The following is a 17,265-nucleotide window of genomic DNA, read 5'->3' as shown; positions in this document are numbered from 1 at the left end:
TACCTGCTAGAAATTCGTAGACAATTTGTCCCCTTTCCTCTTATTAACTCTTCCAAGACAGTATACCCAGGTACCGATACATCATACTACACCTAGCTTTTGACAAGGTTTTTGGTATATTTTTTTTAAGTCGATGGAATAAAACAGATATATTTGTTCTTCTCCTTTACCATTATGCTATTATTAATATCCATTGCTTTACAGTAGTTGTTTTGGGTTTCAGGTTTAGATGCATATATTTCAAGCTTGTTGGAATATGTTTCTACAGAGGATAGCGTTTCTTACTGTACGAAACTGCACTCTTAGGAAAAGTCTGGAAACAGGTGTTTATTGAAGTTAGTGGGAAGACTGCATCAACTTAGCTGAGTTAGGTTTTTGTGCAAATTTTTTTTTTTGCCTTGCAGACATAGCATGTATGTACGGAAGAATTAATGTTACAGTGAAATGCTGGTTTTCAGTATTGCAGAAGTTGTCTAAAAGGTGCAAGTTTAGCCCTGTCAAATTTGGCCTCTTCAGTGGAAGAGCGCTATTTTTTTCTTTCCTCCTTTTTGTTTTCTGATGAATCTGTTGGATTGTGGACAGAAAATAGCATTGGCAGAACTTACACTAAGAAAATCTCACTATAAACTTCAGAATTAATATTTTTTGTATTTTTAATATACTAATGTGTGTCTTCATAGGAAAAAAAAAAAGTACCAGATAGTTTAATGTATAGTGAAAACTGTCTGGTGTTTTAATTTATATAGACCCTTTTATTGCCTTAGACCCATTTATTGCCTTAGGTAACAAGCTTAATAAAATTCATGCTAAATCTTTGACATGCTTGTTAAAATATTCCTGATTTGTAAACATTGTTAAGTATCTTTTTATTGCATGTTGAAGCAGAAATATGCATATTACAGTATGTTGTAAAGGCCAGACCATGGTATCTTAACTGTGTATAACAAATTCTTCCACTTAATGCTTTCTCTTTTCTTTTTGTTTGTTTGTTTGTGGTTTGTTTTGTTTTGTCTTAGGTTGGTTGGAGTACTGCAAGAGATTATTACACATTTCTTTGGTCACCTATGCCAGAAAATTATGTGGAAGGTTCAACTGTTAACTGTGTGCTGACTTTCCAAGGTGAATATAAAGCAGTATTTTCCAGCCTGCACAGCTTTTTAAATACTTACCTGCTCATTACAATGCTGATGGTTGTATAACAGTTGTAGACTTTTACAAACATACATTGGAGGAGAATTTTCCACACTTCACTGTGCAAAGTTCATTCTTATTTTAGATGTCAAGGAAATTGTACGGGGAAATATGTGACTTAGTATGTTTTTACATAGTAATGGAGAATATTCATGACTGATAGAATAGTTTCCATCAGAACTTCTCAAATACAGAAAGTGGCTTTGTTTAATCATTAGCAGGGTGTTTTAATCTTGGCATATCTTAATGCATTGTGTCTTTACATTGACTTCAGTCTCTGGACTTTAAACGTCATTCTCAATGTAAAGTGATTCTTGTGAGAGAATAAATAATGCAGATGACGGTTTGGTGAAGATTCAGAGTTGTCAGAGAGTAGCAGAGGACCTTTTGACAGCGAGCAATTGATGAAAAATCACTGAAGCTTTAAAGAAAAGAATAAAGAACAAATCAGAAAATATTACACCACTGTACAAATCTATAGTATAACTGCATTTTCAACACTCTGTGGAGCTTATCCACTCCCTCCCCTTCCCAATCTCAAAAAAGATCTAGTAGCACAAATGAACAAAGGAGGACCAAAATTAGGAAATAGCTTCTATGTAAAGGTGTGGCATTACAAAGATGACAGCGCCACACTCTTCTCATTAAATATGAAAAGGGACAATGGCCATGGATTGTGGCCTGGGAGGTTTGCATCTAACATTAAGAAGAACCTTTTTTTCCAAGAGGGAGTATTGCAGCACTTGGACAGGTATCCCTGGTTTGTAAGGAATTCCACACTCTTGATTAGACACTGCCATGGAAGTCTCAGGCTGGTTCTGACAACAGTCTCTTGAATGGTAAGTTGGACTATGTGACCTTCAGAACTTCCTCTGCCAGTTTTTTCAGACTGGGAAAGGGAAGTAATGGGAAGTGACAGATGTCTCTAAAATCAGCTATCCATGGCATGAGTGGATTATCTATTCTTCATATTTAAAGAAGAGGAGACATCAGTGTAAGCTACCAAGTGACAGGTTCAAAATGGAGGTGGAGATGATACTTGTTAACACAGTCAATGGGCAGAACTTCTTGCCACAGGACATTACAAATGTCAAAAATTGACACACATTCAAAGTTGCATGTAAAAAGAGCACCTCTTTTAAACTTGTTTAATGCTTTTCTGCTTACTAACAGAATTTTATGTACATTCCTGTGTTCTTTTTTACTTCTCAGAGTTGGCTTTAATCTGTGTGTGTTTATGGCTTAAAATACATAGAAAAGTAATAATTGAAGTCCTGAAATTAGTACTGTATCTTGTTAAAGCTGCAAATAGTGATAGCTTGGATGAATTTGCTGTTCTTTCTCTTACTCCATGTCATTTTTCCTGGTACTTTTGATGATGACTATATCCATGTGATCTGACCATTTTATAACCTTGAAATCTGTGAAAATTAAGTGTGCTCTGTAGGAACTGGAAGGTAGTCATTAGTTTCTTGTACAGTTACCAAAATTCACTGAGTGAATGAAATTGGATTGGACCAAAACTAAAAGTGACCTAGAAACCCACAGCTGTACATGCCATTATCAGTTCTTTGTACTTAGGAGTTTTACCACCTGTGAAGAGACCAGGTAACTGTCCCATCTGTTACATTCCATGCTGACATACCACCACTTTTATAGAGCTGCCAGATTTAATCTCCATTCAGACAGTCTCCCAGTTACGTTTGGCAAGATATTTTAGTGCTGCTGAGATGAGATCAGCAGAGCTTACAGGAGCTTAATTAACTGAGATAAGTAGTAAATGTTGTGCAGCATGCTTTAAATACTTTTTTTTTTTTAATGATTAAGTAGGTGTGTTAGAAGAAAATAATCAGGAATCTCTTCTCTCCAGTACATGTTAGATACAAGAAAAAAGACATTAGGTAGTTTTAAAACCCCTTTGTCTGAACCAATATTAAAACTTGCTGGACCTGCAAAGTAGATTGTTCTGAATTAGTTTCTGCATAGTGTTGCCTTATTTAAGCATTGAATGAGGTAAACTGAACTGCAATGCTATATAGGAAAGTGTAGTCAGGTCCAAAAGCACAGAATCCTGAGATTTTGAAATTAAGATGCTATTCCTGGAGCTACAGTTAATAAAGTATAAGACTAATGGAAACATGAACTACTGTCTGTATAGCACGTGTAATGTTTTACCATTTGTAGGAAAAGTAGCTAAGAGTACTGGGAGAAGTCTTCCAGGAATCTGGAATAAAAGTTGGTGATATAAATTAATGATAGAGTTAGAAAGGGAGCAGATTCAGTTGTGGTGAAATAGCAACAGAAATTGGTGACATCACCAGCTGGATTGAACATTAGATGAGGATTTGTTATGCTAGTATCATACTCAAGCTGGCTAGGGTATCTGATAATTAAGTGTTCTAAATAAAACCAGTTGGTTTTCTTACCATTAAACTGGGTAAGGTGTGGTTTCTTGCATTTACTAATAAAGGTAAAAAGCTTATTGTGGATGTTAAACAATCATTTCCAGAACTAAATGCAAACCCAGGTGATGTAAAGGCTTGATGTTGACGCTTTAGTGGGCAACAGTTCACTTGAATAGTCACATAGAAATTCTGCTGAAATAATTTGCTAGCAGCATGCAGTATTACATAGCTACAAGAGGATGATTTATTCTTACCTTGCAAAGTCTAGAAGAAACGTTTCTTTCAATTTTGAAAAATAAGCTCTATTTTAAACTTCTTCCACCCTGATTGTTAACATTGTGTTATCCATTCAGAGTGTTCCCATGCTTTGGCATTTAAAAATAACAAGTAAACAAAAAACATGCAAAAAATTGAACCCAGTAAAGTTGCAGATGTCTTGTTGTTGCATGTTATTCTGTCTTTGTTTCTGGTTGTATAGGTATTCCAAGGCCAAAAAATAGCTTACTCTTCTGTGATTGTACCACAATTACATAACAATGTGGTCCCGATACAGCTTCAGGGCATCTCATTGCTCATAATTCTATGTGTTTCATAAATACATAAACAACAGCTATCACCTAATGTATGTATGGTGATGTGTACATATAACATGTATTACCTGATACTGTTTTGGCGTGTGTCTTAAAAGCTACGAGAAATTGTTGGGGGATGAAAGTTACTAAATAGGATGACTCTTCCTTTCTCCTGTTTTAATGATGTATCTGTGCCTCACTGAAGTAATGAGCATGAAATGCTAACATAATCTGATAATCTGTTCCAGATGGAGACTTGTATGTTTGTGTAGAATGTTTCTTCAAATACGAATTTATTTTGATAGGGTATTATCTACCAAATGATGATGGAGAATTTTACCAGTTCTGTTATGTGACTCATAAAGGAGAAATCCGTGGAGCAAGCACACCTTTCCAGTTTCGTACCTCTTCCCCTGTTGAAGAATTGCTTACTATGGAAGATGAAGGAAACTCTGATATGTTAGTGGTGACCACGAAAGCTGGACTTCTTGAGGTTTGATTCAACAACTGTTAAAATGTTATAATTTCTTTTTTAATATATACATACACTCAGAGGATATAGTATTGAAGAATAAGCCAGGAGGGAAAAACCTACATATGAATGTGTAATGTATGTATTTCTGGCTTGTTCAGTATTTGATTGGAGTTCAGAACACTTACAGGTTAAATGAGTAAAGATTTTAAACTGGTTACAGGTATGGTATAGCACTAAGCATAGACTGGGGAACCATAAGAGAGTAGATAGTTGCTCATTTCTCACATCTGTACTCTCCAACTAACTGGAGGGGTTAAGATACACTTTGTGTGAAATGGTGCTTGGTGTAAGGAAAAAAAATTAAGGAACCAGTATACTTTTATTTGTGCACAAATGAAGAGCTCAGGAACAAAAAGCTGAATAGTTGCAGGTGCCTAAGTATGTTATAATAGCTCTTGTTTTTTTTAAAGCGGTGTTCTGTGTGTCATGTTCTTTGCTAGATGGATGTGGTTAGACACGCATGCTTACATCCAGAGTCAAGATGTTTCCATTTGCTTGTTGATATTTTGTAAGCTGAAAACTACTTAAAAACAAGCAAACAAAAAACAAACCAAAACAAACCCTGAAACAAAACCAGCTTGGTTGTATGAGTTGCATATTGGAAAATTGCTCAGTACAGTTTACTTATTTTGCTATCCTTTTGTCAGTTGTGTTTAGGCACGTGCATGCGTATGTTCGATCTACAGTTTTCAAAATTCAGGGATAAGAAACTAAGTACTGAGATATGTCTGAGATATATTTGCCTTTCAGATATGTACTCATAGTACAAAAATGAAAGAAAAATATTTTTTCAAATCTTTTTTATTATCTTGATTCATAGAATCATAGAATGGTTTGGGTTGGAAGGGACCTTTAAAGTTCCTCTAGTCCAAACCCCCTGCAGTGAGCAAGTACATCTTCAACTAGATCAGGTTGCTCAGAGCCCTGTCCAACCTAACCTTGAATGTTTCCAGGGATGGGGCATCTAGCACCTCTCTGGGCAACCTGTGCCAGTGTTCCATCACCCTCATTGTGAAAAAATTCTTATATCTAGTCTGAATCTACCCTCTTTTAGTTTAAAACCATTACTGCTTGTCCTGTTGCTACAGGTCCTGCTAAAAAGTCTGTCCCCATCTTTCTTATAAGCCCCCTTTAAGTATTGAAAGGCCGCAATTCATGTGCCCGTCCTTACTTTTAGCTATGTGTGCATTTGAGTTTTTTGGTGAAGTTTCAGACGTTGCTTTAGGGTGTGTGTAAGTGTACACTCGGCAGCCATTTTTTTCACCAAGCTGTCATCATCATAATTAGCTCCTCCGTAGTTGCTGTCACTTGGGAACAGTAAAGGTACTTCAGTGAAGGATGGAAAAATTGAGTGAGTATAAATCAAGACACTGCAAAGTGTGCTAACGGTAATGTGGTGCTTATTCAGAGCAATGAAACTTCAGAAATTTGGGAATAAGGGGAAGACTGTAAAATAACCTAGCCAGAAGACAGACATTTTGTGTTTCTGCTCAAACACTGGACTGATCTGTTATTCACTTATTTGATAGGAATGAAGGGGAGAAAAATGATCAAAAAGGAATGTTTTTGTTTTTACAGTTTAAAATTGAAAAAATAATAAAAGAAAAAGAAGAGCTATTAAAGGTAACTTCTGTTCTGGAAAAGGAAACAGTACAACTCAGAGATCAAGTTGAAAGACTGGAAAAAGAACTTAACCATGAAAAGGAGAGATGTGACCAACTACAAACAGAGCAAAAGGTTAGTTGTTTAGCTGATTAAAGCTGACTCATAATGTCTGTAATCCTCCTTTTTTAAGAACCAGTTAAACTGGGTGAAAATCAGCTATCAAAACCCTTCAGCAGTTAGATAGACATTTACACTAGAATAGGTCAGTTCCTATTAACCTCCTGCCACTATTCCTTTTATGTTGTAAAATGGTTAAAATATTTAAGGCTTTTGGTACCAGGCTTGGTAAGATAATCGATGACAACTGTTACCAGATGTTTGGCATTTAACTGGGGAATTCATAGTGGAAAGTAGTTTAAAGTTTGCTTACGTTATCTTAAAATGGAGGAAGGCTTTTCAAAAAACTCCCATTAAGGAATAACTACACAGAACACAGAGTATTGAAAATGGTAAAAAGTTTTGGTATTAAAAGCAAAGATCAAGACTTAACAGAGAATACTACTGCCAAGGCACACAGAGAACGAAAAATAACTAGTAGCTTCTCTAAAAGGCTTCACAAAGGTCTGAAGATTATAAAAGGAAAAAGAAGCATAAACCTAAAAATTAATTTACAGCGTTAATTGATAGTGAAGATATAAATCTAGCCTAAAACAAAGCAAGCTTAATTTGGGATTCTATATATGGTAAGGAGGAAATGGAGTGTTATAAAAAAGGCATAAAAAAGTTAGACTTAAGCTATTTTTAAGCTGCTGCTTTTTAAAAAACAACTTTTAGGAGAAGATTAAAAACATGTGGGAGGGAGGTGGTGACATGGACAAATTTGAAGTAATGAAGCCTATATAATTTAGCTGTGGACAGCAGTTAATAGGCTATTTCAAAGTACTAGTATGTATATGTCAACAGTTCTGCATGATACGCCTTTAATAGAAAGGAATTTGTTGAGGGAATTTGAAACTGTTGAAACTTTTGTAGTTTACTTTTGAACAGTCACAGTGAAATGGACTAGAATGTTGGGTAAAGAAAAAAGAACGGATAAGATCTTGTTTAGAAAAAAGTTTTTCCTATAAAAGAATGGTTTTAATTTCAGGTACATGGGAGAACTAGTTTAAATCAGTGAAACAAGAAATAAATACTTGAAAGTGTGCATTTCATGGATTTGCAGAATCATAAACTTGGTGGATAAATCCAAGCTGCATAGGTACCTCTCATTGTCATTTGAGGTTCTCATTTAAAAAGATGTATGGAAATAAATTGTCAGTTCTAACCCACGTTAGCTTTACAGTGTCGTTTTAGAACAATTTGTAAAATGGGATTATGACGGCTCTCCAGCAAGGACACGGACTGTATAGGAACAAAAATGTCTTGATACTTGCTCACACTTCCCTGTGAATTTCTATAGCAAAAATACTTTTGCCTTTAAGGTAGCAGAACTTAGGAATTAGAATTTAATTTCAGGAATGTTGTATTTTTTTGTTTGTTTCTGCCTCGTATTTTGTTGAAGTCGTGATGCAATGTGAAGAATTTCTCACTTCTATTTAGCTGAGCTATAAGTAGATGTCTAATCTGAGGCTGATGCACCTCTTCACTTACCTAGAATACTGTGGAAGTTTTCTAAATCATGCCATTATTTTCTTGTCTCTTAAGTCTTTGACACTGTTCTTATTTTACATCTCTTACGTTCTCTGTTTTTCGCTTGTTTAAAAAAAAAAGAAATCTGGGTTAAAATGTCTGTCATTTGTTTGTATACATAAGCAGAATATAAATCCGATGTTACTCCTGACAATTAAACAGGCATCTACTAAATCAGGTGCAATAAATTAACGTTTTAATAATCGGAAAGTTTAGGAAACAATACTTTATACACGGCTTTCTCTCTAAACTTTTCAATCTTAAAGATGTCTTCCCTTCTTTCCTTGCGTCCCTACCCCAATATACAACAGTGGGTCAAGGGATTATATGATTTATCTTTGAGAAGACTCTACAGTGTGTTAATGGATTTATTTAAAGATTCCTGCAGTTATGTAGTACTCAGTATGATTACAGTACCTAGGTTTTATTTTCCTTGTGGTTGGGTTTAAAAAACAACCCCCACAAAACACTCCCCCACCCAAATATCCACCAAAACAAACCCTCCAAAACCACTCCTCCCAAAGCCCCCTAACTATCTAGACAGCTTCATGTGACATGAATAATTATGATTGGTGATAAACCTAAACAATACATTAACCTGGCTGTTTTTTATGTTAAGACTACACAGGATAACCTTAAAATGCTAAGTAATCAAAATATGTGTGTATTTTATGTAACAGCAGAATCTTCACCTGTGTTCAGTATGATCTAGGTTGTTTTGGTTTGGTTTGGGGTTTTTTGTCTTTAAGTTACAGAATGGGTGTTTTAACTAAGTAATTCTGTGGGTTATTTTCTTCTTTATTGCTAGTGCTCTTTTGTCACATACAGGTGGATTTTTAGTTATGCTCTAAACTTCTGATCAATAAATTCATCAAATCCACTTTTTATCTGTTTAAAATTTGTATTTTTCAAAGTTTAACTTGAGTAAGGCTTTAACTATTTGGACTTCCAATAAAAAAATATTTCAATATACTTTAGGGCATATTGGGCTAAAGAAAAACAATGAATAAAACAAAATAGCCTATGTAAGAAAATATAATTACTGTAAACACGACAGTAATTATATTTTCATGCTCAGTTTGCATGAGCAAAGGAAATGGCTATCTCTGTACAGACATGCAGTTGATTCTAATTGAGTGCAGAGCTCTTTATGCTGATAACATATTGGCAACTACTATTTGTTTATTACCATTTGTGTTGTGATAAGGGGGGCTTTGAATTATGAATCCCTTTACAGAAAATATTGGTCATTCTGCTGCTTTTCTAAAAATATTACTCAGCTGCTTTGGAGCAAATAATATGACTATCTGAGCTCACGTCTTTGTCTTTTGATCAAATACCTTCTTACGCTACCTTATATTTTTATAACTGAATTGAAGAGAATGTGGATGGTGTGGTTAGGGATCATAGTACCTAAGTTATCTTATTATGGTACAATGTAACAAACAAAGTCAATTAATGATCTAAAAGCTCTGAGTTCATAATATGAAAATGCTTTGTTAAAACATGTCTCTTAAAATCCCCTTTTTATTCATGTTTATTCGCATGACTTTAGGCTACTTTCCTCTTTTGGTATTGATTTTTATCAGTCCTTTGTTTTCACAAATAGCTTAGGAGTAGTTTGGATCATTGAGAAATTATTGTAGATATTTGATTTCTTAATATAGACAGGCTAGTTGTTGACAGACAATGTCACAGCTATATCCCAGATAGTGTTTCCCTTCTACTCTTGATTATTTGATCTCTCTTCCCCACGTAGTTACTGTCATAGAATTCTGAGTAGTGGAACAATTGCCTTCTCTGTCTGCTTTTTGCCTAGATGGGATGCTTCTAGGTGGTCCTTTAGAAGATCTTTAGGGAAAACATTAGGAAGAAACAAGCTAAAAGTAGATAGTAAACAAATCTGTTCAGGTATAACACAATCAATGTTCCACGAAGTTTGAATATTGGGCTCTATGCATGTTTTTAAGTGGTGAAAAGATTCCCATTTCTTGCATTTTAAAAAGAGGCGAGTTCTGTTTGCAGCACTTCAGACTGTAGCGGCGACAGTAAACTACATGTTGCGGTTTGCTAACAGTACCCTTACTGTTCAGGAGATACACAGTCATTTGTTGCCTTCTTACAAGATAGTCATCTCATTTCCTACCAAAGATAGGAGGAAAAAATGCATTCAAAACATAAAGTGATGATGTGCTATTGGAGTTGTTGAAACATAGCTCCTAATGTGTGTTAATGGCACTCTAAGCCACTACTTGTCTCTAAAGGCTTTTATTTTTTTTAGGTTTGGGTTTGTGGGTATTTGGTGGGGTTTTTTTTAGTATTTTATCACATTGGAGGAAAAAAACCTGTATTTTTTTTGTATTCAATACATTAATGGTTCTGCAGACATCATTTTCTCAGGTTGTCATCGCCACCACCACAGAAGAAGAATATTTGCAAGACACAGAGCTCTGTGCTAGTCAGTGTTTGTGCTCAGAGGGAGCATGTTCTCCAGCCCCACCGTTTTTAGCACACTTCATATGTTACAATTATTACCATTAAGTTAATTACCCCGCCCTGCCAAAGCTTAAGATACTGTAAACGTGGGACAAATTCAATCTTTATTTCTTTTAGGTTGATCTTTTCTCTTATCCAATGGCTGCTTAATGTAATTGTTCTGACAAGATCAGTTTAGGGAGGGGGATAAGTGACTCATTCGTGTTCTTCCCTTTCTTCTCCTACCCTGCAATGTGCACACTCTTCAGTCCTCTGAAATGGACTGTATTTTCCATTACAGGAAGACATAGTATTCCTCTGCAGCATTTTTCATGCCAGTTAAACCATTCCTAGACTTCCCCCCCGCCCCGACATTAAATTAGCTTTTACAGAATGTGAAGGTTTAACTTAATCTGCTACTACTCTGCTTGGGAATTCAGAGGAAATGCGAAATTATTGGAAATGTTTCAGAAATGTCGTGTCTTTTTCTTACAACCTTCTTGTTAGTGTTTCAGAGTTAATTTGTTTTCACTGGGATGATGTTTCCTGATAGCATACTTCTATTTAGAATCATAGAATAGTTTGGGTTGGAAAGGACCTTTAAAGGTCATTTAATCCAACCCCCCTTGCAATGAGCAGGGACATCTTCAACTAGATCAGGTTGCTCAGAGCCCTGAATGTTTCCAGGGATGGGGTATCCACCACCTCTCTAGGCAACCTGTGCCAGTGTTTCACCACCCTTATATCTAGTCTAGATCTACCCTCTTTTAGTTTAAAGCCAGTGCCCCTTGTTCTGTTGCAACAGGCCCTGCTAAAAAGTCTGTCCCCATCTTTCTTATAAGCCCCCTTTAACTACTGGAAGGCTGCAATAAGGTCTCCGTGGAGCCTTCTCTTCTCCAGGCTGAACAACCCCAACTCTCTCAGCCTGTCTTCATAGGAGAGGTGTTCCACCCCTCTGATCATTTTTGTGGCCCTCCTCTGGACCCTTTCCAACAGGTCCATGTCTTTCCTGTGCTGAGGGCTCCAGAGCTGGAGTCAGTACTCCAGGAGGGGTCTCACCAGAGCAGAGCAGAAGGGCAGAATCACCTCCCTCTACCTGCTGGCCACACTTCTTTGGATGCACCCCAGAATACGGTTGTCCTTCTGGGCTGTGAGCGCATGTTGCCAGCTCATGTCCAGCTTTTCATCCACCAGCACCCCCAAGTCCTTCTTGGCAGGGCTGCTCTTGATCCCTTCATCCCCCAGCCTGTATTGAAACTGGGGATTGCCTCGACCCAGGTGGAGGACTCTGCAGTTGGCCTTGTTGAACCTCATGAGGTTCACACAGGCCCATTCCTCACGCTTGTCCATGTCCCTCTGGATGGCATCCCATCCCTCAGGCGTGACAGCTGCACCACTCAGCTTGGAGTCATCTGCAAACTTGCTGACGGTACACTTGATCCCACTATGTCATTGATGAAGATATTAAACAGTACTGGTCCCAGTACAGACCCTTGAGGGACACTGCTCATCACCGATCTCCACCTGGACATTGAGCCATTGATCACTGCCCTCCGGATGCAACCATCCAACCAGTTCCTCATCCACCAAACAGTCCACCCATCACATCCATCTCTCTCCAATTTGGAGAGAAGGATGTTGTGAGGGACCCTGTCAAAGGCCTTACAGAAGTCCGGATAGACGACATCTGTAGCTCTTCCCTTACCCGCTGATGTGGTCACTCCATCATAGAAGGCCACTAGGTTGGTCAGGCAGGACTTGCCCTTGGTGAAACCATGCTGGCTGTCTCAAATCGCCTCCCTGCCCTCCATGTGCCTTAGCATAGCTTCCAGGAGGGTCTGTTCCATGATCTTCCCAGGCACAGAGGTGAGGCTGAGAGGTTACTAGTTCCCAGGGTCCTCCTTGCTGCCCTTTTTAAAAATGCGTGCAATATCATGCTGTATATACAGCTTGCAATTCTACTGACATAACACCTTTAAAATAATGAGGTAATTGCCTACTAAGATTATTAGGAAGATGACACATGATACATGGTCACCAGAAGTGTTTCAGGTTGCTTTCAACATTTCAACTTTTCTTTTGGTTTCCTACTGAGATAACTTCTTCACTGATAACAACTCAAGTATGTTGAGTCACATTAGTAAGCTGCTTTTATCTGAATGTATTTTATTTTTGGAAAAACTGAAGAACATTGAATCAAAAACCGAGTGTGTGTTTTACCTAGCAAATAAGAATACAAACAATTATAATCTATATCTTATACATTATGAATATAAAAATACATACCTGTGTAAATAAAAAGAACATACGCTTTTTGGTCTTAGTGTTCCCAGTTCTGTACTTAAACTGTGGCAGTTAAAGTTGAAAGCTCCCTGGTAGCAGTGCACTTGCTTACTGTTTTAAGATTTAGTATTACTGTGCTGACCAAGAGAAACATGCAGTAGTTACTGTGTCAGTCTTTTATCGGTCATTCTTCTGACACTCTGCAACCCTTCAATTTTGTGAACAAAGGTTTTATATGTTTCTGTAGAGAGCAGAGCTTGCAAATGATGGTTTTGCAATCACTTGTCTCCCTCTAGTGGGAAGAGAGTACTTCTGAACTGATTTCTTTTAATGTTACAGCGGTGACAAGTCTTACTCCTGTGGCAGTAGTTTCCATAAATATTTAGTTTGAGTCAGAAGCAACAGATTGCAGATTACCTGCTCATTCTTTGATGCTATGAACATTTGAACAGTGTTTCTGTTATGACATTGGCATAAATTGAGGCAGAAGTGAATTTGCTGACTTGATAAACTTGTTCTTTTATGCTTTTTGAAAGCTTAGTTTACCACTTAACTTTTAAAAGTGAGCTAACTAATATGTCTGCTGGGGAGTTTTAATAGGACATCCGTCTAAATCCACATTTTACTGACAGGTTCTACCTGCACAGTAGCTTTATTCATTGGAGAGTTTTATTAAAATACCAGGGATTTATTTAAATTGGCTTTTGATGCCATTTTATAAGGAGAGCTTCTCTGGTTAGATAGTGACAAAATGCTGTTGTGCAGTATTATATGTCAGCAGTACAAGTGCCCAGTTCAGACTGCATGCATAAAAGTAAGTGAATCCAGTATTTTTTCAGTGCCTTTTTAAATCAGGCTATGTTGATACTGTTTTTGCTGCATGTGCAAGAATCCGATGGTCAGGGAGACACATTGGTTTAAAAAAAACCCCAGAAACCAAACAATCAAAACCCACCCAAAAAGCAAAAAAACCTAACAACAACCAAAAAACCACTTCCCAAGCCAGAAAGCAACCCCCCCCCCCTTCAACTCCATGTAAATAATGTTTTAAAGATACAAATTAAACACTCAGAATTGCTCAGGTTGGCGCCAGCAGTTATAGCAGCCAAGGGTGCTATAAACATCCTGTGAAGAGAAAATGCAGTTTTTATTGTTTTAGTGACTGTTCTATGTATGAGTATTTCTTAAACCGATTAATTGAAATTTACTTCACTGGATGATTGAACAGATTAATTTGAGAGAGATCCTGCCTGCACTTCAATTCAAATTACGTATTCATGGGAATGACTCTTTGCAAAAGTGACAGTTTACAGTGAAATTATAGGATGTTTAAAAAATAACGTTCTGAAATGTAAATGCATACTGCAAAATCATAGTGTGTCTAAATACTTCAGCTGCCTCCCTGCAAAAACTTGCACATCTGTAGTCTTCATGATAGTAATTGGGTGACTGATGTTACTTAGATGAAATTTTACAGAGTTAGTCCTTAGTTTTGTAGAGTTTAACAATGTTAGTTGAAGAGATTAACACAAATTACTATTACTGTGATATCGCAGGTTTTTGGAATAGAGAGACTTCAGTGTTTTTTAGAGTAGTATTTCTATTGCCAATCATAGTCATAAAGATAAAAACTTAATATCATTGTGTTTATTTGGAATTGGTTTACTGTTTCACTTTACTAAATGCTTAAGTTTTGTTTTAGAAAGAAAAATTACAACATGAGGTTTCCTTTTGGAACGTACAGGTCCTGTGTTATGAGTACACTGAGATTTTTTTCAGTGGCTGTAGTGGTACTATGTTGTCTTCATCATTTGTCCTCAGAGGTCCTGTAAACAGAGTAAACAGAGTATGATGTCAGCCAAGTGTTTTACACGAGTCTGTTGGAGCTGCTATGATGTCAGTGGGATAAAAAAAGGCTCCTGAAGATAATTCAGCTAGATCCCCTAAATTCTCTACAGGGTAGGAAGCATAATGCTTCCCCTGACATTAAATTATGTCCAGATAAATCAATCCAGCTGAAACTTGAAAGGTTTAGCTGCTTGGTTTTGTTTTGTTTTTTTTTAAATATGTTGCCTTGTATTTGGTGAATTGACTTCTTTGGTTTCAGAGTTGCATAGTTGATTTTTAACTTTTGTTCTTCATTACAATGGATGCATTTTTTAAAAAGTAAAATAAAGGTTGCAGATATTGAATCGCTTTTACAAAGTGGATAGAGAGTTTTATATGTGATGAAATGGGAAGCTGAAGTATAAAAAAACATGCTGCCCATTGCCATACTGCAAGATGTTACAGGTTGCAGGAAGCTGGAAATGGTCTTGGGTTGTATTTTTCAAGTATTTTATTCTGTCTGGCGCTCCCTCTGCCTTAAGTATGTTTCAAAAATGCGTTGTGTATGTTGATTCACGGGAAGGGATGTCTGTACCACTTTGTTTCCATTAACCAGACTGTACTTTGAAATGTTTTACTGGTGTTGCAAAAATCCATTAAAAGTAAGAAATAAGTAGTGGGAAAGCATGTTGGCTTTGATTGTTGAACATACAGATTTTTGCCATAGTTTTGTGTTATAAAAATGAGAATCTGGAAACTTTATGGCCATTCCATTCTCAAATGAAAGATTATTAGTCCTTTTGTAGCAGAGGTTCAATAAATAGATTTTAAACGTGTTTTGAGGAGGGGCACAAGCATGATCTTCGCATATCCTTTAGGTAGGGTTTGTAATAACTTTATGAGGTTTCAGTCACTGTATTTATCATTAAGTTACACAAACCTAAAGCAATTGGTCTGTAATTTAGAATTTTTGATGTAAAAACTGTTCTTTTGGCAGCTGTTCATAATGCACTGTAAACAAATCACATTGTGTGTAATGGCAGTTCTTTGTAGAGGGAGGACAGTGTTTCATGTGATTATAATAAAATTATTTTTAAAATAATCTGTCTTAAATCTTCTGCTAATTTAGAATAGCAATAAAGATTTTGGTGCCCTGATCTATCTTCTTGTTCCCTATCTGAACGCACATAAAAATTTTCAAAGTGGAATTTTGATGCTGGGGAAGATAAATTCACGTTACAACTACATTAAATTTTCTTTGTTTTATTTCACTAGTGAAACTCCTAGTAGTTACAGGAATTTTTGTTTTGGTAGCTTTTTGTTTTGCAGCAGTGAGGCTGCCATAAGTAATTTCTGGCTGCTTATTCTGACTCTTGTGGTGCCGTTTGCTTCCCCCCTCCATCCATAAAGCTGTTGCACCTCTAGGGAGGAAGGTTGGGGGGAGCTGCATTTATAACTGGATTAAAAATACAATCCAGAGTAAAAATAACCTTAAAATTGTTGAGTGTTTTTAAACAAGTTCATTAAAATTATTCATGCTCTTGCTGTGCTTTTCTTTCTCATAAGAAGGTGGAAGAAAAGATATAATATTTGTAGATGTACCAGATAAATTAAAGAGGAATTAAGTAAACAATAATTACAGAAAGTAATTATCTTTTTTGCAATCGAGGTTGTACATGTAGCTGATGTGTTAATTATATTCTTCCCCTTTAGACTCCTCCTAAAACACAGTCAGCTTTTACCTGTAAAATAGTCTAAGAGCACTCATTTTAAATTTTACAGGCTCTGAAACTGCTGTAACCAGAGTGTATGGGACTAGGATTGCAGCATTTAAATTGAATTGCTAAAAATTCTGTAAAATAACAAGTCGTCTCTAAAAATTAATCCTTTTTTCTTTCAAAACTGTAGGCTTTAGTTGTATCTAAACAAGTTTATTAGGTGAGAATCTGTTAAGTATGGAACTTTTACGTTTTAATACCATGTCCCTTTAGAATAACAAGCAAAGCAGCATCAATTGTAGTGCTGTTTGTGGAGCGAATTTTTTTCAGGCTATTAATTCCTTTTAATATATGTTACCTTTGGCAGCCTGTTTGAACTGTTTGTACAGTTTGTATATATAATGTATCAGATTAAATTCTTTTGAAGGCACTTGGGTTACAACAGTTACAGTTATACCAAAGTGGTGTTTAGAGAAAACACAGATATGCATTGAAATAGACTTTTTACTATACTAGACTTTCAAAACAGGGGCAAGTAATTAGTCTCCACTGCACTAGGGAAGGACAAGCAGTTATAATGTCTGGTGGTGGTGTTGCTGCTGGTTATACAGCAAGTTTTACTTGGAATACTGACTTTACTTAGAATATTCTGCCTTCATTACCCCGAGTACATATATTTTTGGTTGCAGGAAACTGATAGCTCTTACGAAAATTGTGGGTCATATTCTCCAATGCTGTTTTCAAAAAAGAAGGTACATTCATGATCCCTTGCAATTCTTTATTATATTAAGGCATATAATAAAACTATTTAGAGTTTAAATAGTTGTAATGTACTATTCCTCTTCTTTTTTTATAGCATATATGACAAAAATTAAAATCTAATTTATGTGCTGGTGTTTGGGAAGTGATTGAGTCATGAGTTATATTTGCCACCCCTCACAATTCAACACCCCCTAACTACCCCC

General features: G+C 36.4%; 1 protein-coding gene across 1 annotated transcript in view; it reads left to right on the top strand.

Moving 5' to 3' along the window:
- The first annotated feature begins 1,004 nt into the window (after window positions 1-1,004).
- The window catches only part of TAX1BP1 (Tax1 (human T-cell leukemia virus type I) binding protein 1), a 46,466-nt gene continuing 30,205 nt past the window's right edge, over window positions 1,005-17,265 (top strand). Inside the window, exons 1-3 of the mRNA XM_010289027.1 lie at window positions 1,005-1,119; window positions 4,474-4,661; window positions 6,282-6,440. Of these exons, the coding sequence (XP_010287329.1) occupies window positions 1,065-1,119; window positions 4,474-4,661; window positions 6,282-6,440 (402 nt within the window). The 5' untranslated portion in view covers window positions 1,005-1,064. The remainder of the gene's footprint in view (window positions 1,120-4,473; window positions 4,662-6,281; window positions 6,441-17,265) is intronic.

Source organism: Phaethon lepturus, unplaced genomic scaffold (assembly GCF_000687285.1).
Source record: "Phaethon lepturus isolate BGI_N335 unplaced genomic scaffold, ASM68728v1 scaffold13676, whole genome shotgun sequence".
NCBI lineage: Eukaryota > Metazoa > Chordata > Aves > Phaethontiformes > Phaethontidae > Phaethon > Phaethon lepturus.
Note: the sequence above shows the minus strand (reverse complement) of the source record. Positions and strands in the feature narration are given on the sequence as shown.